The sequence below is a fragment of the Falco biarmicus genome, chromosome 12 (assembly GCF_023638135.1).
Source record: "Falco biarmicus isolate bFalBia1 chromosome 12, bFalBia1.pri, whole genome shotgun sequence".
NCBI classification, from domain to species: Eukaryota; Metazoa; Chordata; class Aves; order Falconiformes; family Falconidae; genus Falco; species Falco biarmicus.
The window spans coordinates 23,179,727-23,204,200 of NC_079299.1; the positions used below are offsets into that span (position 1 = coordinate 23,179,727).

At 41.0% G+C, this 24,474-nt stretch overlaps 1 protein-coding gene across 2 annotated transcripts in view; it reads right to left on the reverse strand.

Annotated features, from left to right (window-relative positions):
- The window catches only part of CRIM1 (cysteine rich transmembrane BMP regulator 1), a 188,149-nt gene that overhangs the window by 152,355 nt on the left and 11,320 nt on the right, over positions 1-24,474 (reverse strand). For both annotated transcript variants that reach the window (XM_056357301.1, XM_056357302.1), the window contains exon 2: positions 21,108-21,281. In XM_056357301.1, coding sequence (XP_056213276.1) covers positions 21,108-21,281 — 174 coding nt within the window. The remainder of the gene's footprint in view (positions 1-21,107; positions 21,282-24,474) is intronic.

Genomic DNA, 24,474 nt, shown 5'->3' on the forward strand with positions numbered 1-24,474 from the left:
TCCTATTATAGGACTGCTAAAATTAAAAGTTCATAGACAATTTTTTTTCCCCCCAGTTCATTTAGTACACTTACCAGCACTTGCTGTATAGAGAATTTCATTGATGGGTCAGTTGTACTTCCTCTCTAAAGTGCTTTGAGGGGAGCTCAAGTGCATCCTCTTCCTCAATCTTTGAAGTGTTTACCTGTACCACCAGCTTTGAAAGTAAAAGGCAACAGGCAGGCAATGCAGAGACAGGAATGAGGCCGAGTACAATATTATATTACTCCAAAATTATTTTTGTGTTGCTCTTCAACTCTCACAGAGACACAAAATCCTTTCTTTTTTACCGAGATTTAAATAGTATCTAAAATTGACATTTTGGAAATAAGTCAGCAATATAATCAGTTGACCAGAATATAAGAACAGATAATCCAAAATCATATACATTATATACACAAATACATAATTTAATCATTAAGAATCTTCTTTATTAGTGTGTTATAACAAAAAGCAACTAGAAAATTCCCAATATTAAATAAAATAACTACTGGGTACTACGAACTAATGGGAGTACATTATTATAGGAATGATGATGAGAGTGGAATTATGAAAAATAATTAAGTATGTCTGTATAAACACATCAGAGTAGAAAGAATTCAAACAGTGGTAGAAATACCACAGGTGAAGACTAAGACTGGCAAAGATCTCTCCACAATGCGGGGCAGAGGGAGGAGAAGTATTTAATGGACAAAAGTGAGATTTAGTCAACATTCATATCAAATATTTTAGATTCCAAAAGTGACTAGAAAAGATAATGCTATTCTACAATTATTGAAATTATTCCCAAACCCAAAAAATTAAAACTGCACGGTAAGTGTTTCACACAAGAATTAAAAAGAACTGGCAAGGAGCCGATTTTGACTACTTCTGTTTATGTTACTCATCTTCATGTTAGAAGTGCAAGCATGCTGCAAAAGCACGAGAAGGAGGTTGCTTCTCAGCTGATGACTGCAACTAAGGAAATTTCTACTATACTGAAAGGTTAGGAAGCCCTCCGAGCGCTTGGTTTTCATAGTGTGTATTACAGGGTCTGCTGACCTAGCAGAAGTCACCTCCTGCTGATACAACCTGGAACTTAAAAGAATGTAAGAAAACCTGAATTATATCTAACTGGCAGACATCAGGCTGCACAATACTAGAGGATCTAAGTATGACTATGCAAGAGCAAAATAGGAGTTAATTCAGTTTACTCTCCATCTCTTCTCTATAAGAAAGAGACAGGAACAAAAAAGTAGTGGTTGTTGCTTCTCCTACCTTCAACTGTTTGTTGATTTTATTTTTCCTTTTTTTTTTTTGGGGGGGGGGGGGGGTGGAGGGGGGGGGGTGGGGGGCAGGCTGGGGTTTTTGCTGTCCACGGGGTCTTTTTGAGTGTTAAATATAATCTTAAAATTTTCATGTCTAAACTCTAAAAAGAGGTTCAAGATATTTTTTTTCCTTGACAGTGAAAGTGTAGAAACAAAAAAGTATTATAAACAGTGGTAAAACCTATCCTGCGCTTCCACAAGCAATTAGCAAGGAGCAATTTTGGCATAATGTTTTAGTGGGAACATTTCATAGTTTCTGGGGAAACAGCACAGAACAAAGCAGATGCCTTGACTAGAAGGGAAAGGGTTTTATTATGGAGAACAGTGAACTCCTCCCTAAAATGTTAACCCTAGAGGTGAATTAAGCGAAACTTAAGAATATAAACCTCCCTGTACTAGCTAAGTAAATTCAACACAAATGTTAGTATGTAAAGGAAAGTGACTATAGGCAGAAAACTGTAATAGATAGAGCAAACACGAAAAGTAAAGGAGTTTCATAGTCTTCATCATGTTTATTGACCAACCAAAAGGAAGTTTCCAAATCAAGCTACCAACAATATAATATGGTTCATAATAACCTCATATTTGCAACAAAGGAAGCTTCAAAAGTGAAAAGTACAGTGCTCTAATACCATAATTTGCACTGAACACTCACTCGTGATTCAGCATCTGCATTCCAGGCCAAAAGGCTGGAAATATGGCAAGACAAAAATTCAGTATCCTCTGCAGAGAAGCTTCAACCCTGCATGCATCAGAAACCCAAAATCTCTCATTATGAATGTCTAGAGAACGAGTCAGGGACAGTTTTCAACACTTATTCCTCTTCCCTGATCCTTAAATTCTTGATCTATCATTATTTACTTAACGCTCTTCTCTCTTTTTAACTGTTATTTCCTGTTTTATAGATTAAGAATGGAAAACTGAGATGCAGCTGAATTCCTACATAGCCAAGACCTGCGGAGGGAGCAGATGAAGGAGTTGACTCAGACTGGTCATCTGTGCGCTTCCAGTCCTACATGAGGTTCACTGCAAACAGCAGGAACTGCAAATACCTCAGTATCTCCTCAAGCCACAGACAACAGAAGTCTCAGTCAATTTATCCTCTTTTTTTGATGTTAAGAACCACAGCTTACGAACTTTTTACCAACAGAGAGAAAACTGTATGACATGACTAGAAAAGAGATACTTCGTGTTTTCACAGATAAAACGCCTGAAAATTTAGCATTCCTTTAACTAAGTCTTAACGGGGCAGGGAAGGCAACAACCACTTATTACACTTGAAAGAACATAATTCTACCATCACCCTCAGGGAAGGAGGGTGACGCCTTTTTACGCACAAGCAGAGGGTTCAAAACTTTTGGAAAGCACAGTTCTCGCTTGGCTCATTTGTTCTTGCACAGTTCTTTCTATCGGCTGCAGCTCCACTACGGCTGAGCAAGAAGAGCAGGGAGCAGCTGCAGGCACGTTCCCCTCGGAGGGGAGGAACAGCTGCCAGTAGTTTCTGCAAATGCTTGCTTCTCTCCTCTCCCAACCCTGGCCAAATGGAGCAAGGCAGGGCCACAGGGGAGAGCGATGGTACTGCTCTTGAATACTCCATGATCCCCTTGGATCCAGCAAAGCTTTGTGATCCTCGAGAAACAACACTGGGAAACACTTCTCCGCAAGAGTGGCGATCACTGCATGATCACTTGGCATGTGCAGCAGTAGCGAAAGGTCTAAATATACAGCACTAACTCCTAGTTACTCCCTCACAAGCTAACTGAAAGGAATGCTGGGTTTGTTATTCCAAAGAAAATTCCCTTTTAAGGGACTTACCTTCTCCAGTGCCAACGAATCCACAGGCTCAAGACTGATGGAAGCCAGGGACTGCAGAGCTGATAAGACTTAATCCACCTGCTAAAAAGGATCATGCTGGAGCTGGTAAGAACCACTGGCTGCACAGTCCAAATCTAATTCACTTAACCCAGTGTGACATCCCTTGAAAACTTTACTGTCTAGCTCGTTGGCCAGGCAGAGTCACAGAAGCAATCTGAAGCCAACAGATCAGGGTGGCAGCAGTCCCTCAGGGGCACAAGACACACCAGACCAACGCAATTCTCCCCAGAGGCACTCTCGTAAGTAAGCAGGAAAAGAATATCCCACAGCACACTACAATGGGAATTAAAACATTTACATCCCAGTCAGCAGTTACGTCTACTATGAACTGGAAGAAGAACTGCAAGGCTGAAATTAAACTCCTTCATACAGAAGCTGGCACGGAACTAACTTGAACTGTTTCCTCCCCAGGCTGACAAGACCACAGCCACAACCTGGACATACAAGCCAGCACTAACAACGGTCTTCTCTGTCTCTCATTTCAGAACGACTACAGGGTCATCATCATTTCAGGAATTCAGAAACACCCTTTCTGAATAGAGCCCACCACACTCGTACAGTCTCAGTACAACCCTGTATGTCAGGACAAAACAGTGTTTTAAAGCCAAGCCCCTCTTCAAGCAAGATTCTCTCCCAGTGTCTCAGGCAGACGTCATACGGTGTTTCACATACTCCACAACAAAGCCTAACAGAACCCAAGGCTATCTGACAGTGCAAGGTGTTTTCCCTCACTGTGGATTTCCAGCTCCTCTCTCTAAACAGACAAAAACGCATCAGGACCCACACAAGACCTCTGCCAGGAAGGAGAGTTTCTCTTCAGCATTAGCCATCCTCTCATCAACAGGAGATAAATACACCTTTATCTCTAACACTGCTTCTCTGAATGCATACTCCACAGCTGTCTTTTCAATTGTACTCGGGGTTTTATCTGTAAAATAGTATTTTCAGTGTCTCCACATGCCCACAACACTATTTTTTCTTCAATAATCCCCTTCGCCCACACTGAACTCTTCAGCACCTGAGGGCTGCCAAGCCTTGCTTAAGTAGTGTATTCTCTACCTCACTACAATAGCTTCATCAGAAATCATCAGCACTTGAAAACAGTCAATTACATTGGGATGACTATATCCAGGCATCACTCTTGCTCACAGTTCATCTGCTTAGTACAAACTATCTTGCACCACCAGTTTAGCATGCAAGGCTGTATGCTGCCTTACATGACAGTATTAGAATTCACCAGGCGTCACACAGATCTCATGTATTACAGCTCTCGAGTTGCCAAGGTCCAACCACCAGCTATTTTCAACAGGGCATACGGAAGCACAGAGTTAGGAAGGCTGCTTTCTATGCACAATTTTTAAAGCAATGTAAAGTCTAATAAAAAACACGAAAACAAAAACAACAAACAACAACAACAAAAAAATCAAACTTCTGCTCTTCAAACGCTATCACCCTAACAACCAAACCCCTCAAACTTTCAAGAAATGTATCATCTTCAAAATACTGTAAGTAGGACAGTAATAGCTTTAAGTGAAGAACTGAAGGCATGTATTAGAGATAAGTAATTTTCAAACAGAAGTCATTATTATGCATAAATACCCATAGCTTTTACACCACAAATCCTGCTGAATGATCTCTGTGGCATTGGTTTGTGGGTAGCCATTATATGGAGTTGGATGACATGAACAAGATACAAGAGAGAAACTATACACCCAATTCTGAGCACCAAGATGCTTCAGGAATTTCTGTCAGCGTAATGTATTTTTAAAAATAGATTTACATTAAAAACAGATGACTTTTTGGTATTTGGGCGTTGTATTTTAACTTATCTTCCCACTATAAACAAACATACAGCCAAAGTAGCACCTTCCTACAAACTACCCTAATTTTTGGCTGAATTTCTTTCTTTCACAGTACTTCCTTCAACATTCCTTTATGCATGCCACAAAGACTCTTCAGTCAAACACCAGTAATTTTAAAGAAATGGTGAAGACAAACTAGCTTCAGACACATGTACCAATAAAGAGCTTTTCAAGGTAGGCCACACTGCCTGCATTTGACAGCCTAAGATCTCCTTATTCAAAAAAGAAAGCAAAACCAAAACCAAACCAACACTGTCCAGACTAAGAGTTATACCTAGCACCACCCAGAGCAGAAGTTCCCAGACATCCGCATCACATCCCCAAAGCGGTACGGCAGAGCTGGACAGTGGCTGCATCACCACCCACATTGCCTGATCAGCTGTTCAGAGCAGATCCATAGAAGATGAAGCAAGGAAAGAAGTGAAGCCAGGAATGAGGTGTCCATGAGGTTTGGGCATGCCCAGGAAGATCACCAGAAGAGGAGACTGGTTTGATGTAGGGTAGCTAGGGAAAAGATGGTTAGGAGTAGGCACAGTAGATGTGCTAGAAAGGAGGAGTAAGAAGGTTGTACACAGAGCTGACTGTAGCACTGGATGAAAATTAGAAGTAGCGAAAAACCTTTTGCATGCAAACTTTTATTTGGGCTTACTGACAAATAAGAGACTTGTATAATTCCTCCAAGACACTACATTCAAAAGGTCACTCTCATTCACATGATTACTCCAGAACTGCAAAATAAAGTTATAAACTAACCATTAGGTACCCAACAAATGGAATAAGTTCCTTCATGTTTCTTCACAGCTGAAATGAAGCATCTGTATTAAACTGCCCTGCTGCAGCAGAACATCAACTGTACAAAAAAAATTCAGAGTAGGCATCACATTTCGTTAAGTGATTCTAACCCTTCCAAGAACTTCAACCAAGTTGCTTCAAAATCTGACACTTCTGTTTCAACCAGTATTAATACCCCAAACTGAAGTATCTAGAAGATGTTCCTGAAATACAGCACCCAAAGAAAGAAACCCATAGTGTTGCTTTAAGATTTGTCATTCGGTATTTATCAGACTCATAACTAATTAAGACCTCAATGGGTGGATGCTTAGAAGAGATGACGTACTTATGAACTAGATCACAAAGATGTGGGTGTCTTCTGGCTTGGTCCCAAGTGTATCCCCAAATGCAAGATGAGGGCCATAGCCCAGGTATTACAATATGCAAACTTACAATAATAATTGCATAATTTATCATGTCCCCACACCCATGACCTATCTGGCCCTCTCCTAGTAAATACAGACTGGCAATGACCCTATTTGTGGGCTGTTCTCAGCCACCTCCCCAGCTGCTCTGAGAGTCAAAATAGCAACAAAACGAAGCTAAAATAATCTCCCACATTGAGCAGATAGCAAGCACCTTGCATTTGAAGACTAGCACTAAAAGAATATCAAAGACAGTCATTAACAGCTATTGCTTCAAGATACATTTGTTCCCAAGTGGTAACTTTATTTAGCTACAACCATCTGGTCAACACAAGTGACTCACTCCACAACACTGTAAGCTTCCAACACTCAAATATCATGCCTTCCACCACAGGTCACACCACTCACCATCTTCATGCTCTTACCACTGCCACCAGTCCTTACAGTATATTCCTCTTTGCCATCTAATTTCTGATCTATTAACAACAGAACCAAGAAACAGGGGAAGAAGAGACTCACGTGTCGACACCAAAATGCAACTAAACTGAAGGAAAACTGCTTGGAGTTGCAGGCTTTTCAGAAGGTGTAGCAGCCTCAGCAATAAATATTATAGAGTATTGAAAGCCCTGCACATTTCCCACAACAACGGCTGACATAAACCCTATCAGGATAGTATCTAAGCATCCCTACCAATGTCTATTCTCATTACACTACAGCTAAAAAGTATTTTCAGTATACTTAGATGAAGAATCAAGACACAGAAAGAGACATACACAGAATAGATGCAGGGGTTCTGCCACCTAGTGGCATCTAGACCCTCAAATTATTGCTTCTACCATATTATTATTACTTTTTGTTTGTTTTTTTTTTTTTTAACTGGAAGCATTTGACAGCACAGGATAGAATAGAGAACACATAGTTTCAGTAGCATTGAAATTACCATGCCTGGTTCCCTGCAGCTTCATTTCAGTACTACATTCTGTAGCACCCAAGATGATGAGAGTTTCAATTGAAGCTTTTCTAGCTACTCAGACAGTCATAGAATATTTCCTCTTCATCCCTCCTCCAGCTCCTATTAGATTCTCTGCTGCTTAACACTGAAGTCTATTTCAGGTTGTACAGTCTTCTCTTACAGTCAGCTGCCCATTTTCAGTACTTGCATTACTACAGTATCTTTGAGGTCCTATCCATTTGTCATAACCGCTGGAATCTGGTAAATCTTGAAAGTAACTGTGGGCAAGAAACAGGGTAAGGCAGAGACGGAGACAAAAGCAGCAGCATGGTAAAGCCTTGTTTCCTCACAACACCGTCTGCATTGCAGCCTGTTAGTAAAGAATCTCTGTGGGCCCCAGCAGGTCAAGGGATTCCCCTGCCCAGTTCACAGCAAGGAGCCACAGCGTGTCGTGTTGAGGCGGAGGCAGGAACTCCTTAAGACCAGCAGCTAGCAGAACCCCCCTCTTTTGCCAGGCCATAAACTCAAAAGACCCCCTTCCCACTTGGGATTCAAAGCCAGAAACACTTTAGTGCCTAAACTAGGTCAGTCTTTGTTTACACAAAACACAGATGAGAAAGGAAGTATCACTCGTTCAACTTAGGATCAGTCAAAACCACAGGACAACAAAGCACAGAGCAGCATATTGCATCTCTTCTTTTTATTTTTTCCTTTTTTTTAAAAAGAAACAAATCCTTATCAAAGGCACATTCAGAGAACATACCTCTCACAGGCGTAGCCAGGTAACAAACAACTCTTTTCCACAGAAAACAGATATGCTTCCTCCATGGAGTACTGACAATGTAGTTTGAAGTGATCTGCTATTCTTACTAGGCTTATACTCTCCCAGATGCCTCAGGTTCCAGCCCCTATTTGACAATTTTTGTAAACCTGGGAAGCTATGAGCAGTTCTGGGCTACATCTACTACAGACCCCTTAGTAAGTAACAGATAGGTTTGGATATTTTAGTTTCAGTCCAGAAAAAAACCCTAACAAATCAACAACCAAACCACCAGAAAAAAACAAATGAACAAACCCCACAAATGCAAGAAACCCAAAACATTAGCAAGATCACAAGCACTATACAGCTGTAAGTCCTATCCTTTTGACATTTTTCCTTCGCCTTCTGAATTTTTTACCTCTGACTCCACAGCAATCCCTGCACGTCCCCCAAAGTTTGTTAACTGCAGCCTATGGCAATTTTCCCCCTTAAGGGGTAGGGAAGAAGAAGGAAAAAGGCAGATCTGCCACAGGAGACCACAGGTGAGCCAATACTGCAGAGGCAGCAATGATTCACAGATCTCTGCTGGACTTTTATGAGAAAATAAAAAGAGAATGTTTCAGCAAGTTTCATTTCTTGCTCTGTATTCTACAGATTTGAATTTCAGCTGTGTAAGGTATAGTTGTAAAATAAGCATGTAAGAACTACCACAGTGATGAAAAGAGGTGCAATGTGTACCTTGATGTGAAACCGTGTTTGACCACGCGCTGATGAGCTTTGTGGACTGCAGCTGTAAAGACAGACCAGATTTCTGCTAGAAAGCAAAGCTCGCTCTCCCTTGTCAGCAAGCTAGTAGCTTTCACAGCAATAGTCCCTAGGATTGAGAAGTAAAGCAGAGATTGTTGGAATAAAATGCATTGGCAAAGCAACACTTCACAAATACAGGACTGTGAGTAAAAGCCAGACACAGATTGCTTCTGTCTGCAGCCTCCTGCACCAAACCCACAATGGCTCAGCATAGAGAGCGTCAGGCTTTCTTACACCGAGTGCTCATGCTCTAGGCTACCCATAGAAAGCTACTCACATTACTGTAACATCACGGTACCCTTCACAAGAAGTTAGGGATGTGTTACGGTGAAGATAAAGATGTATCCCAGTTTCCACATTTCACTTAATCTCACTTCACATTAGTACCGACCAGCTCTGTTGAAACTCAGCTGCAACCTAAGCAACCTGCAGAGTACAGTAGTAAAACACAGCCCCTTATATAGGACAATATTCAAAAGGGACTGTTAACCAGAGTCCTCATTTACACTTCATTTCAATAAATAACTTGCTCAGTCAGAACGGCACAGGAGACAGTAAGCCATTTTCACATAGTATAATTTCTGTGATCTGATTTCTACGAATCTCTAGCTGTGCTTCATTAGATGTTATGCATATCATGTTTTGTAAGACATCTTGACCTATCAGTGAATCGGCTGTTCAAGAGGTTTTTTATAATGAACAGAGCCCTGTTATCCAAGTACAGCCCCCAAGCCGGGATCAGAGTCCCATCCACCCTCAGTTACTTGTATGTTCTCCCAAAATTCCACTTTCCTGAACTACTCAAATTTCTTGCTTAGCACACCTAGTGTCACACAACAAACAGCATCAACAGACTGATCTGTTTCAGCATTTTAACTCTCCAACACCAGATGTCTGGGGGGGAGACAGGCATTTGTTTCTCATTTCATCCCCACTGCCACACAGACACTGCAGTCTGATCTCGTTTGGCTCACTTGTTTTCAGCTTCTGAATGGGACGAGGAGTCCTGCCTTACTTTGCTCTCCTTATTCATGACTTCTGGGGGCTGCGAGCATCTTGTTCAGGGACTGATCCAGTTCAAGGACACAGGTGGCACTTAGCTCCCAATAGCTCTCTAGCTCTAGCAGCAGAGTTCCAGGCTCAAGGTGTTTGCTTTCTACCCAGCCTGCCCACCTTGCAGGACATCAAAGCCCCAACAGCAGAGACCCAGATATTGCAAGCTGGAAGCTGAAAGCAGCGGCTTGTACACAGAGGGCTGGTAAGGACTAGATGCTTCATACAGTGTCACGGACTGAAGTATATGCTCTAACTGTACAGCTGATGTGGCAGTACAAAATGCAAGACTTTCCAAAAGCAGCAGCATTGAGATTGATGTTTTAGCCTTCTGTCACATATGATCTGTCCAGGTAAGGAATACCCAGACTGCCACAAACTAACAGCACAATAATTAGAAAAATTTATTTTACATCTTCTTTTCTGTCCATCATTCCAGTATGGTATATCAGTCACAAGTTCACTGGACATTTTTGGATGTTTGAAGCAGTTTTCTTCAGATGCATCCAGACTGGCTTTTTAAAAACATAGTATTTTTACTCAAGTTGTAAAATCTTGATACTAATATTCTAACCTGGCTTCTAAAAGCATACAAAAGATTAGGAAGTCGTGTTCCAAACTTGCATAAAGCAATTAATACATGATGCAGAAAGACTCAAAGCACAAAGATAAAACGTTGCTTTTGGTATTACTCTGTCCCCTATTCACTTCTACAAGAAGTCTGCAATGACAACTGAGAAGAAAAAAACATCAGACCTACACATGTCAGTGTGCCAAAGAGCTGGAAGCCCCAGCTCAGATGGCTAGAATGTCAGGCATTTCCTCCGCTGCTGTATGTGACTACATCTCCTAGCCAGAGGTCAAAAGCAGATCTGGGTTTCCAGTGTTGGGTCTTGTTTTTCAAATGTTTGTTTGTTTTAAATCAAGGGAGTGTTTTCTTTGCCCTTCTAAAGTTATATGTTAGTGCCAAACATGTTTAACATTTAACATTAGTGCATTCATTTATAGAAGCTGCGATTCTGGCATATGTATCTGACAAGTCATTTAAATTCTAGCACCTTAAATTATGTAGATTGGTTTGTCACTATGACAACAATTTTTACATGTCTCTAGAACAAAGTTGATCATACAAAAGTACTATTTGTTCTCTTCCTAACCAAAGCTAAAAGTTACTGAAAGCTTTACCTCTCCTGGACAGAAACACAGAATTTACATCTTTTAACGTAAGTTGGCATAACATATCTGATTCTAGACAACCTTTTTAATATTCATCAAGTAACTTACATTATACACAGGGAAGGAATTTTTCTTTGATTTGAAGAGCAAAAATTTAAAAAATACTTTGAATACAGAACACCCGAAGGAACCTTGAACAGAGAAGAGAATATGCAGGAATTCAGGAGGAGGTAGAGCTATTGCTTATCAACACTAAGGCTAATAATGCCTTTGGTTGAGGGTTTTTTTTATGAGAAAGCCATTCAACCTGTAGGTCAGTGCTTTGCCTATAGAGCACCCACCACCACCCCCAAGTATTTGTGTAGAGGAATCCTTTATTGCTAACTGGAAGCACAAGCATGTGCCCAAAAATGAATTGACAGCGAATAGAGAGATGCCCCAGCTTTTGCAGCACAGGCATTTTATTTCCAGGCATCCACAGAGGGCACACACGTACCACTTACACTCAGGTCCAGTGCAGAAGGATGCTGGCCAGAGCATCATCTCACTGCAGTGTCACCAGGAAAGGTGCAACCGAGTCCCAACATGCCCATTTACAACTAGGTAGTTTCCATACCCTTAAACAGACATTTGGACTTCTGTTTGTACTGTGAGCTATACCATTGCTAACACTCTGAGGCAGAGTGAGACATCCTTCTCAGAGATCTTTGTAAGAAGAACTTAAAGACCTGGGGTTTTTCTGGGAGGCAGGAGGGTGCAATCAAGCAACACCTGCTCACTCTGCCCTTCTAGGATCAATATAACAGGCAAACAGAACTAAGAAGCTTGGAACAAAACTTCTTGCCTAGATCATTAGATCAGGCTGTCAGTGACCAATCCCAGCTAGTTAGACTGAAGCTGTTGTATGTACAGGAAAACCTGAAATGGTTTTGCACATACCCACCCTCCCCCCCCCCCCCCCCCCCCCCTTTTTAAAAGGGAAGGGCAGACTACAGACTTGTCACATGCATCACCCAGATCTAAAGCTACTAAATTAATAAGGACTGATAACCTGGAGGAGAAAGGTTAGTAATGCAAAAAAATTATTTTTGGTACAGAAATAATTTTGGGTTTTTTTATTACACTAATATCACAATTCCATTGCAAATATTAATCATTTTGCTTTCTTACAGGGTGAAAATCTTATATTTGAAAACTGATAGGGACATCCTCTATTACTGTATTAATTAACAAGTGCTTTTGCATATGGGGGAAGTAAGTGTTTCATCTTCTAGTAGTGAATACAGATAAAAAAGCAGGCTCATACACATTTTTGGAATGTTTAAGTTGGACTGAGTTAAATTCTCCTGAGTCTTGAAAAGGGTACTGTTCAAGTATCCTTGCTCTACTTAAAAGCTGCCAGGGCAAACCAAACTTACTAAGCGTCCTACCTGCAGCCTGTTCTGAAGTAGAGTCATTGGAAGTTTTCCAGAAACACTGCTCTTTCTCCTTTCCCCTCCCACCTTCCATCCTCTGCAAGGGATTATCCAACTTCAAAGTTTCTCCAAAAGCCAACCAGTTCACAGGATCTTGCTTTGCCTCTAGTCTCCATCCCTCCATCCATCTTGGAAACGAACATTTTGTTGATAATGCTTTATTCTATTGCACAGAAAATTTAGCCTCATGCTGTGGAAGCCGCATAATGTTTGTTCTATTTAGAGAAAAAACCACAACAGAACTTCACAAAATAATTCAAAGCCTAAATTTGGAGACAAAGATCTAAAATAATTTGTTGCCATGCTATACAACCATTCAGAACTACAAAGTATTGGTATATCAGTCTTTAGGAGACACAACTGTGAAGTTACTGGTTGCAATCAAACAAACAAACAAAAAAGAGACAACTTTTTCCAATAAATTATTCTTCATTATTTACAGAGACATAACCATTGTATTAAAACTGTCACATTGGCCAGTATGCCACCGATAGAATATCACTGGATACATTCATCCAACACTCAGTTATCTCCATCAGCATCAATGCTGCATTTATCCAAACAAAACTTGCCCTGTCAAAACAAGACCTGTGACCCAGGACATGAAGTGCCACAGGAATATAGCTTTCTGCTAGCATGCCACATTAACCTCATGTTTACATTCCATTCAAATTTGAGATCTGAGATCTTTGCTCAAGTCTCTTCTGTCACATGTAGGTAACTTTTGATCCTTAAAATCAACACCGCATCTGGAAGTGTTCTGCTAAGAGTGACCTGCTTCATTTTCTCTCTCTTCCCCAACTGGAACAGAGGTTAAGGTCAAGCATTCATTAAAACCTCTAACTTGCCACTACAGTTAAAGCGGACACAGTTCAGCACAGCCTGCTTGCCAACATGGAAAAGAACATTTGGCAGGCACTGACCTTATCAAAAGTTAAGATCTTACCAGCTGTAAGGTAACTGTCCTTTCCCTTCTCTTACAGGGGGTCCAGGTACAATAAGTTATCTTGTATTCTGTTTCAGATGAATGCAGGTAAGCATTTGAAACAGCAAAAGGTGAGAAGAATGCGCCTTTGTCTTTAGGAAAAACCACGCTTTGACCATCCACAGCAGACTGCTAGCTTTGTAGGATGCATTTGTCACGCAGCCCTACCCCAAGGCCTACAGTTAAGGTTACACTTCTGTCCACAGCCATCTCAGAAACTGCGAGTTTTCTCTAAAGAGAAGTGTCACAAGTTGAAGATCCTGTACCCTCTCTCCATAAGCATTCCACACCCCAGGATTTGGATACAGAAGAAAAGGCAAGGCTGGCATCTGCCCAGCAGCTCACGTGAGCTCGTATTAGCACAGAAAGGCAATAAACTCAGTTACTATACAGTAAAAACACCACACATTTACATAAAATGGCAAGGAAAAAATAGAAATGTAAAGATACAGTATTAGTTACAATCGTACATGACCTCTGTGATGCTAACAATTCCAGGGTTTTTCCTAAACCAGCTACTCACTTTTGGGTTCTTTCTTCAGTCTTCCCTCCGAACAGTTTCTGCAATGCAGCTTTTCCCCCGTTAATACAAACAGCATTATTCATAATCTAATTAAGCCTAAAATTAGGTATCTGGCCACATCAATACAGAGATATGAAAGTCAGTTTTCCCTTTTGATATCTTTCTGAAACTTCTGCAAGGTTTTCTTACTGTTAGCTTGAAATTTCATGGCACAGATGTTCTCTGTGTGACAACTCATTTTAAAAATAGGACATGCTGAAAGAGCCAATACATTAGAAAAAGATCATATTTCCTTGATCAGGGAACAGTTCTCTGCGGAGTTAGAAAAAGTGACAAGTCCTGCAAATTTAACAGTGCTCTGTTATGCTCTGAAGGCAACTGCAATGCCACAAAACCCTCTCATCAATTAATGAGTGAGCTCTCTTCCTTTTTGGTTTTGGGAAGATTTCTTTGTATATTCAAGTTTATATCATTATTACTAATCTGAACCATTTCCACATCAAATGTTTTTTCCTTCTGTATCTACGCATCCAGAAACAAAGCCCAAAAGCTATACTGCTATTTTCCTCAGTGTTTTCATGTGAAATTTTGCCTTCAAATGCATTTACTTGGCTCTCACAAGCATGTTCAAGGGTAAAATCTGGACCTTTGCCACAACCACATTCCTTATTGCGAATGCATGCCAACCTTCAAAGTTCAGTTATTTGAGCAAAAACATACGTTAATTGTTATGCGAGAGGAGTGGACAGTGTATCAGATTAAGCACATATGAAAGTATTTCACTCCCCTCCTTGCTTGATAATTCAGCATAAAGCTGGATTTATTCTGTTCTAGTTTTTCAGCATAGCTGCAGCCATTAAGACCACACAAGTGAAGTTTAACACAAAATCAGACACAACAACAACCAAACAAGCATTCAGAATAAAATTACCTTCTCATATTTGTTATTCCAGGACTGGTCTAACAGGTACTGCAACATTTGCCAGCATAAAGTTATTCAGTTACATGTAAAAAATAATGGAATGCAATGAGTATGTTGCAATAAGCCGGCTTAATAGATGCCAGTGATTTAAAAGGCCTTTTTCTTTCACCTATGAAGGACAGCAGTGAATAGCTCAGAAAGGTGCAAGCCAGGTAGCCAAGAAGCAACTCTTAAAATAGCAGTTTCAATAACTTAGTACCAGCAGCAGGTTTTACATGCAAAGATGCAACTGAAGGGTGTCTATTTACCTAAAGCATTAAATGCATCTTTCATTGAAGAAGGTAGAAAATTATCCTTCACATATATTCTGAATACAGGGGTTAACTTTTGACATGGAAAATGCTCACGCTTTTGTAGAGCATGAACTGATAAAGAAAGTCAATTGGTTTCTCTGCTTTAAGAGCCCAAGTGTACACTGAGAGAACGTGACACAAAACCACCACCTTTGCTACGACCAGTGGCACTTAGGCTCTCCATAATACTTGAGAAACCTTTATCTGTGTGTCACACCAGTCCCTGGTATCACCAAAACAAACACAGCTGCTGAATTATATTAAAGCAGCAAACTAGTACCAGGAAGTTTCTCATCTTTGCGAGAATCAGCAGACTGAATTTTTTAGTAAATGCAGTCGAAGAGATCCCATCCTGAAGTACAGCCCACCTAGTGAAAGCCTGGATGCTTCTGATCCACAACTCTTCCCTCACTTCCCAGAGAGGGGAGAGGAGAGCTGTTTCAGCAGGGTATGGTTGTTAAAGGAACAAGTTACCACTGCAAAGACCTGCTGCTGCCTCTGAAGGGGGGTGGCGGCAGGGCACACCGCCGTCCCACCAGCAGCTTGTGGCAGCACAGACCCTGACCTGCTCTGGAGAGTAGGAGGAAGAAGAGCGGGCTCAAGGACATACTTCGGTTCCTATTCTTTAAAGCTCTGCTGGGCCATCTGAACTGCTGCCAGAGTCTAGCACAGAGGGAAAGAAAGAAGATGCCAGAACAGGAGAGTTGTAATGAAAGTACTGAGGCTGGGTCATGTCAGACAGACACTGACTTCCTAGTGACTCTTCATACATGCTAGGCAAGCTTGCAAGGTACTTGGTCTGGCACAACACAAGTTTTCAATGCTACTACCTACCAGTGCCCTGCAAATGTATCTTGATTAAAAAAAAACCAACCAAACAAAAAACCCCCCCACAACTTTCTCCGCCACTTCCCTCACCCCCAATCCTCAGTGTCTCACGCAAAGTCTGAAGAACTGACTCTTCTGTACTGTCCACAGCTAAATCTTAGCAGATCACAACTACAAGAATGTGTCGATGCAGCTTATTAGACTTAAGCCTGTTACTGTGGCTCAGCAGACAGATGGCATCTCATCACTTTTCACCCTCTGGCCGTATTTTCCACAGTCCACTCCAACAGCCCAAGTTCAACCAAACTGTCATCGTTAGCAGTCTCTTGAATAGAGACAAGCTTTCCAAGCTCAAGAACACAGGATTTCCTGAGCCATATCAGAGCAGGCGCTCATCAAGACAATAACCAAAAGCTTTTCAAATAACAACAACAAAAACCCAACACAGGAATCTATTATTACTTAGGTACGCGATAGCTTTTCCAGACAGTTTCTTTCTAGCCCCAAATATGTGTATTTCCTCACAGTAGGATGGTTCGTGACCTCCTTGCAAATCGTGTATATGGTAAGTCGCTGACGGCCCATACAGGGAAGCAGACACTTTAAGCCTGGTAATAGAGCTGGGAGACCTCTAAGGCCTCAGCATGCTTTACACTATGTGGTACTCTACGCAAGTAACAAGTCTTTGAACATTTGCAATACATCTACACAAAGATTAGTTAGAAGTTAGCTACCAAGTTCTATGACAAAACCAATCCTTTCAAATGTATCCAACCCTATCTGCCCAGGAAAACAAGGGCACGGGGTGGGGGTGACAAGGGCATTCAGTACCGGTATGACTGAGACCCCACACCAGCCTCTCAGTCCTTTCTTGCAAATAGTCCTTCCTTTGCAAATAAAAAAAATAGGGTTTTTTCAGCACCCCTACAGAAGTTACATGCATTTGGGTAGAGATTAAAGTAGACTCTCCTCATTACAGGCTGTCCCAGTCAGGGCAGAGCAAGGCTCTGGGAGATAAAATCAAGAACGTGGCTTTCAGGCCCTGTCAGTGCCACCTACACCACACAACGTCAGAGCCCGTGCAGCCCAATTTTGGGAAGGAAGGACAGATAAAGTTGCCCTATTTGCCTCATGTAGCTTGTTTAAGTGAACTGGGGTGCGAATGGGATGAAATAGGTAGGCAAAGAAAGCAAGAAAAGGAGGCAGAAAAAGGTAAAAATAGAATGCAATATGAGGAGCCCAGGAAGGCAGGCAGACACAAGCCGACAGGGAAAGATCCTATACCAAGGTAACAAGAAAAACTTTGGGTTAGCTGGGTAAGCAAGCTAGAACTGACATCAAGCCCAGAAGGGAAGACCACACACAGCCTGAAAAGCTTCAGTATAAGACAAACTAGATACAAAAGGAAGATGACTGGAGAGGCACTTGAAAGGCAAGGCGTGAGCGCAAAGAGACAGAAGAAACCAGAGCACGTGCAAAAGCCCCGACCCCTTAAGCACATACACATTCGTATCTGGAGATGGTACTTCAGATTTCAGCTTACCACTTGTTATTTGCCAGGTCATACTTATGGAACGGATTCTACACCTGCAGGCAGAGGCAGCCATACAGGTTGATAGAGCTGGCACCTACAGCTAACGCTATGCACTGGCACCAGCACCTCCTGTGCACAGACCTACGTATACTTAGCATGGTTCAGGCAGCCTAAATACATCCTTCCTTCTTCTTTCAAGGAAAGAACAACAACAACAAAAGAATAATCCAACAAAACAAAAGAAAGAAAAAAGAAAAAAAGGAGATAGAAAGAAAGAAAAGCCACAGAATTCATTTTAATCAGAACAAGCAAACCACACTGACCTAGCACCACTGGCCTCTATAACCACCTTGCCTCAACTGCTCAGGAAACTGAAAGACGGCTCCTCAGTTAAATGAATTTATACAGCCCAAGACAATTTGTCATAGCTATGCAACTTTAATGAAATTCCTTCAGCCAGAGTTTCTCTAGATGCCATTGTATACTAATTTTCTAGGTTCCAATTAGTCAAATACTCTGTAAAGTTAAAAAAGTTCCCTTGGTAGGACCTTCTCCCTTCCCAATTACCTCCATAATTAGAAGGAAGGCTACCTGACCCCTTTTTCCCCTCAGCAGTATGGGGTTAAGTATCTTCCCTTGCCTCAGTTGTGTTATGGAAGTTCAACAACATGTGAATGACACACAAACTTATAATGAATATCAAAATCTTGCAGAGTGACACATGTCACTGAACAACACAAAGCATTTTCAATTATTTAGTAAGTATCCTCAAAGTAGAAAATACACAGAAGTAGCTGCTTAGATGGCACTTTTCTTCTAAGTTTACTTGAGAAACTCTGATCATGGCACATGGCACAGATGGATATCATTCAGGTGCTCAACTTACATCTTTTTAATCACACTGTGCATTTAATTACCATATCAAGTCTGGTGAGGAAAGGGACATTAAGACTACCCTCTCTTGGTCTTACTTTCCATGCCAGTGGATTCTATTAAGAGTATTTCAAGATCTGAATTACTATTTTCAAATCTTCCTGCTATTATCTTCAACAGACAAGCCAAGAGTAAAGTACACATCAGTACTTTGGATTTCAGGAAAATCTTAGACATGTTTAACTGATCTTATGAATCACTCCTTTTTCCACGATAATACAGTTTAGGACTTAACTTGCCTTAAAGAAACTGAAAGATTTCTTTGTTTTAACATGCTCAAAGAGCCTGTTTTGTTTAATGCCCAAGCATGTTTCAGGTAGACTTTCCAAATGGATCAAATCAACTTCTAGGCTTTAAATTTTGAAAGCCTGAAATACTCAAACAGCAAATAGCGGCACAGACACACCAAAGTACCTATCCCATTCTACCCAAGAGACTTGGCTTGCTTACTGAATAGGGATGTGGCAAGCACGAGGGGAGAAAGTTACTCTTCTTTTCCATTAGCTTAGGTACAGGATGAAGCATTAATTGAGTTTTAATTACCAAAACAAGTAATGCATTTAAGGAAACAGCCTCCATAAGCAGTTATGATTCAATTCCCAATCCTATTTTGAGAAAGAGGGATAAGCATTTACAGTGCAAAACACAGCAGGCAGACTTAACTGACTACTGCTGTCAAATGCAGACAAATCAAAGTTATGCTATGACTTCTGCCCTTCTGTTAGGAAATATGGATGGCTTTAACTTCAAACATTCCTCAGTGGCAGGGTTTGATAGTCTGAGGATTCAAATGCAAATTCACATCCTTATGAGTAAAAGCTGGACTGTTCTAATACTCAAGGTCTAACTGCCAGATTTCTGATACATAAGGGTACCGTTGTTGTTTTATCACTATCTTTCCTGCCTGTGAAGGATTAAAAATCAACGTGTCCTAAACTCTTCTAATATAGTCTGAGGTTTTGGAAGAACATCCTCCACTTTACGCCCAGAAAAGAAATAAAACCAAGAAAATGAAAACAAAAAAGAAAAGTACACCTCTGAAAAACAACCGCACCATCACTGTCATGCCAGACAGTTTACATGTAGCATATTGTTACCACCTGGCTAAGCTCAAAAGGCAGCTCTTTTTAAAATGCCACTTTAGCCGAAACAAGCAGTTGCTGAAGGCAAGTTACTCACAACCTGCTTTAGCTATACCATTCCACAAACTTAAGTCCATTTCTTCCAAGCCTGCAAAAAACAAAAAGGCATCCCACAAGAGATTTTTAGCAAGTTAAACACATGATAAATTGTCATGCCATTAGAGTCCTGCTGAACTACTACAGACTTAGTCACACATTCACCAATAAAAATAGAAGTAGTAAGGTTATTTAAGAACCCATATACACTACTGCCCACTACTGCAACAACAAACAAGAGGCCGGAGGTTGTGCCTCTCCTCTTCCTAGACCTACAAAACAACACAAACCCACGCAATGCACTTGGTCATGACATCAGTCACTACAGGCGTACAATGATAACAAACATACTTCCACCAGCTGCATTTTTCTCACAAGATCTCCTTGGTTAATGTAAAGCTCAAACCCACTTTTCTTATCACAAAAGGACTACAACAGATGACATCAGATCACACCTCCTTAACTCAAAGATAGCAACTTTAAATATGGTTAGTAGCCTTATAAATACATTTACTTTTGCAATATGACTTTAAACCAATGTTTAAAGTAAAGTCATTAAGCAGGTTCACACCACTAATCAACTTTTGCATGTTCCTGGACACTTTGGAAAATAAACAGTAATTACAGCATCATAGAAAGGACCCAAGATCAAAGCTTTGATAGCTGTTCAAAACAGTCCTAGAAACACATCGTGGGAATTGAATTCCGACTGAATTTTTTTGAGCGAACTCATTTCCAGTTCAGCCATAAGCAACAAAAAAAGCCAAAAAAACCCCAGACAAAAACCCATCATGTATCCGTGCAGTAGCATAAACGTATGTGGCGTAATGCAAGTCTAATCAAAGGAACACAAACTGAAAAATATGAGCATTAAAGTAATGCTACGTTATGTAAACCTAAAGAAATAACAATTCATGCATTCATACAAGAAAACATACAAGCATAATCAACAACTACTCCTTTTTCTATGCCTTTGCTAACACAATCCACTGTGTTTATTCATGGTTCAGTCATATATCAATACATCTAAAGGGAGTTTTCCCCACTGCTTCTCAGCCAAAGATATGCTACGGTAGCTATCATGAACTATAAACAGAACTGGTTTAGTCTTAAAATCTGAAAACATCATAATACATAGAGTAGTAGCTTCTTCCAAACCTATGCATTCAGAAGACCAAGCTTACCGAAATCCTATCTTCCTTTAAAACATACAACTGTCTTCTGAAAAGTACAAGACCACAGGTATCTGAAACCACCCAGGTCATGCTAAAACACATTAAACTAGACCCTAGCTTTTCATCAAATGCACAAAAAAATTACTAACTGAATTACGGAAGACAAGTGCTTACCTTCAATCCTTTTTAAGGCCGACAGGCAAGTATCCCGGCTTGGAAATTCAAACGGATTATTACAGGTCCGAATGGTGTCACATTTACATTTCCCGTTGATTATGTTACAACCTGTTATAAGGTTTTCATTGCATGGTTCAAATCCAAGAAGCTGATCATCATCCCAGTTTTCATCTAAAATAAACAAACAAACTCACTCACTATTGGATTTTGGCTGTAGCATATAAATTCAGCTGCTTTGGAGTTGGGTGCGATCTACTTGGAGTTCAACAGTGCTAAACAGAAGATAACACATTAAAAAAAATAATGGATTAATCTAAACTGTGGGGTTTGCCAAATACCATGTTTTGCAGCTGTTCTATTGCCCATTTTGCTACAGCTACTGGCATTGTTTACTTCCATCTGTATGAAAAACTATGATGTCTCAGGGAAATGCATAGCTGTAGTACAAATGACTGCTATTCTAACTGAAATAACTTTTGCAGATACTTGAAGTTATATTTATCATGGAAGTGAGAATGCTGGACAGAATCTGCAGCTGTTACAGAAGTCAAAATTGAGTCAGAAAGAGAGCATTTTTAAACCCGATTAAAAATACATCACATAGAATTCACTCCACAGAGATAACTTTTTCATTACAAAAATACTGCAAGATGCCAGGCCTCCAATTCTGTAATATAACCAAAAGTGATTTTTCCAGCACTCCTGGACTGCCATCCACACTCTAGGAGAATTGCTCAAGCACATCACGCTCCTTGCTGTCAAGGGGCGGAGGGATAGCTGGGCCGGAACGAGTCTTTCTGCTCAAATAATTCTGCTTCTTTCCAATGAGTCCCGTCAAACGTGTGTAATTGATGTTCCCACTGCACAGCTGCCCATTTCCCTTTTAGAAGGAGGCTACATGCAACAAGATGCTCCACTCCACTCCACCCCACCACCACCCCACCCCACCCCCGTCCAGGAAGCGATAAATCCAGCTGGTAGAGTTCCACCAAGATTACCAGTCCTACAAGATCTCAGCTTCCTTAGGTCAAGTGCACACCCAGCAACATCCCACCAAAGCAGAAGTTTAAGTAAGACGTGGTTTTTATGCAAGATTCAAGAAAATAAACTAGTCATTAGGTATTCTTCGCTACAGAGCACCAGATCATTTTCTAACCTGGTCTGTCTACTAAAACAAGTACCACAAAATATTCACACAGAAAGTCCACTGGCTTCTAGTAATGACAAAAGAAACAAACATTTATTATCAATCTTTACATCCTCATATTCCACAGCAGCTTTCACGTCACACCTTCTGGTAGGTTCACCTCAATTTTAATATACACTACCAACAAGCAAATTTCCGATACAGATCCTGCCAAGAAACATCTGAAAAAAAAAAAAAAAACCAAACCAACAGATAAACATCTTCCAGCTATGAAGGGGGGGGGGGGTTGTTGGTTTTGGGGTTATCAGAAGTGTCCTCCAGTATGGGAGGCCACAGCCAAACACAAACTCTTTGTCATTTATAGCCTGACACTCAAAAGAAGTCTAAAAACCAGTAGTAAATAACAGTGTACACACATACACACACACTCTGGGGTTGACATGCAAGTACTGTCCACTCTAAGAAACATGCAGAACATGCACTAACCTGCAGGTTTTCCCATTTGGGGGAAACACCTGGAAAAAGCCATTTACCTATCAAGTAATGGTGCTACAGAAAGCGCCACAGCCAACTCTCAGAGGTATGTTTCTCCCTGTACAACTACTTGCTTGCTTTCTGTTGTAAGTCAGCAGAGTACCCTGCTGACAAAAAGCACCAAATAAAAACCAGGTCGATTTTAGACATAACGAAGGGAACTTCCATGGGAACCCCATGGCTCTTCTACGCCATAAAAACAGCAGAGGAAGGGCAGTCATTAACCCCAGGAAGTAATTTGTCTCCTTTTTTTTTTTTTTTTTTTTTTTTTCTTTTTTTTAGTTAAAGTTCATCTATCATCCCATACAACAACTCTATCAATAAAAGCCAAAGGAAGCGTAGAAGTTCCTGAAGAGAAACTATTAAAATTCTTTCAAGAAAAGATGCCGCTTCAGTAACGCTTGGGACACTTGGGACACTTTCATTGTGAGGAGGCCACGCATGCAGAGGGAGGAAAAAAAAAATCATGAGAATTTGGAGAACAATAATACATCCTGTTTTCGAGAAGCCGGAATACCGCCTGGACAATTTGTATTTTACAAATCACAGCAGTAATCCACGTAATGACAGGAACAAAAGAGGCTATAGTTACACTCCAAGACTTGGTGTTTCCAATTCTGTAACCACAGGGACCACAGCTTCATCCAGATTGGTCTGTTCAATGGTCTTAAGAAAACTGTTTGAATCATTCCTTGTTTCTGACACATAGGCTTTCCTCCCCTACCGCTGTGGACAGGCTGGCCCCCCTCCCCAGAGCTGCTCTGCCCACCAGCACCCCGAGACCAGCATAGTGCAGACAGGTGGAGCCCACAGACGGGGATGACAGCACGCTTTTGCTTTTCCAGCACACCAGTTCAGAGCAGTTCTGTGTCTCTGCCCAGTGGCATTTCAGCAACTAGATCTTTTCAAGGCTGACAGAGATCAGCGGGATGCCTGTTACACAGGAGCTGCTCACCCCCCGTAAGGTGGTACCCACCTGGCATGGGCAGCAGGGCTGTTCCTCGCTCACGGCAGAACGCCTCGATGCAGATGCACCACACGCTGCAGCACTGCCCAAAACATTATGTCACTTCCAGGACAGGTTAGTGTTTGATATCTTGCCTGCCACCTCTCATGGCTTCTCGGATGGGAACAGAAGAGAGGGTACATACGAAGCGCATGCCCCAGTACTAGGCACACTTGAAGTCTTCGGTGCCACAGCCCCCAAACTAGCTTGGTAGCCATTAAGAGGACAGGAGAGAAGAGAAATCCCTCAGTAATAATTGCAAGCTATACATCTAACAGCTGAATCTTGAATCATTCAGACAGGAAGAATACAAATCCAGTTCCAGCCTGAACATCTTTTGCCAGTCCGCTTTTCACACCATTTTGTCTAGAAATACGATTGCTATCAATAAAGGAACAAACATGTCATAAGAGAGCTTATTTTAGTTTAGTAAATCAATGCAGTCCAGCATGATCTTTCATGCAGACTTAAGACTCCTTTTGCTAGTTGATTTTGTCCTTTTTTTCAACAGAATCTTAAGGTCCCATTAAATGAGTACTTGTTTACTACAAAGTAAACCCTCAGAAGTCATATCAGTATAGGCAGAACAAAATTCCTTGGTACAAAAGGTACAACCACATGAGAGCACTCGCATGAGCTAAAGGGATGAATCCTGTGTCTCACTGCAATGCAAAGCT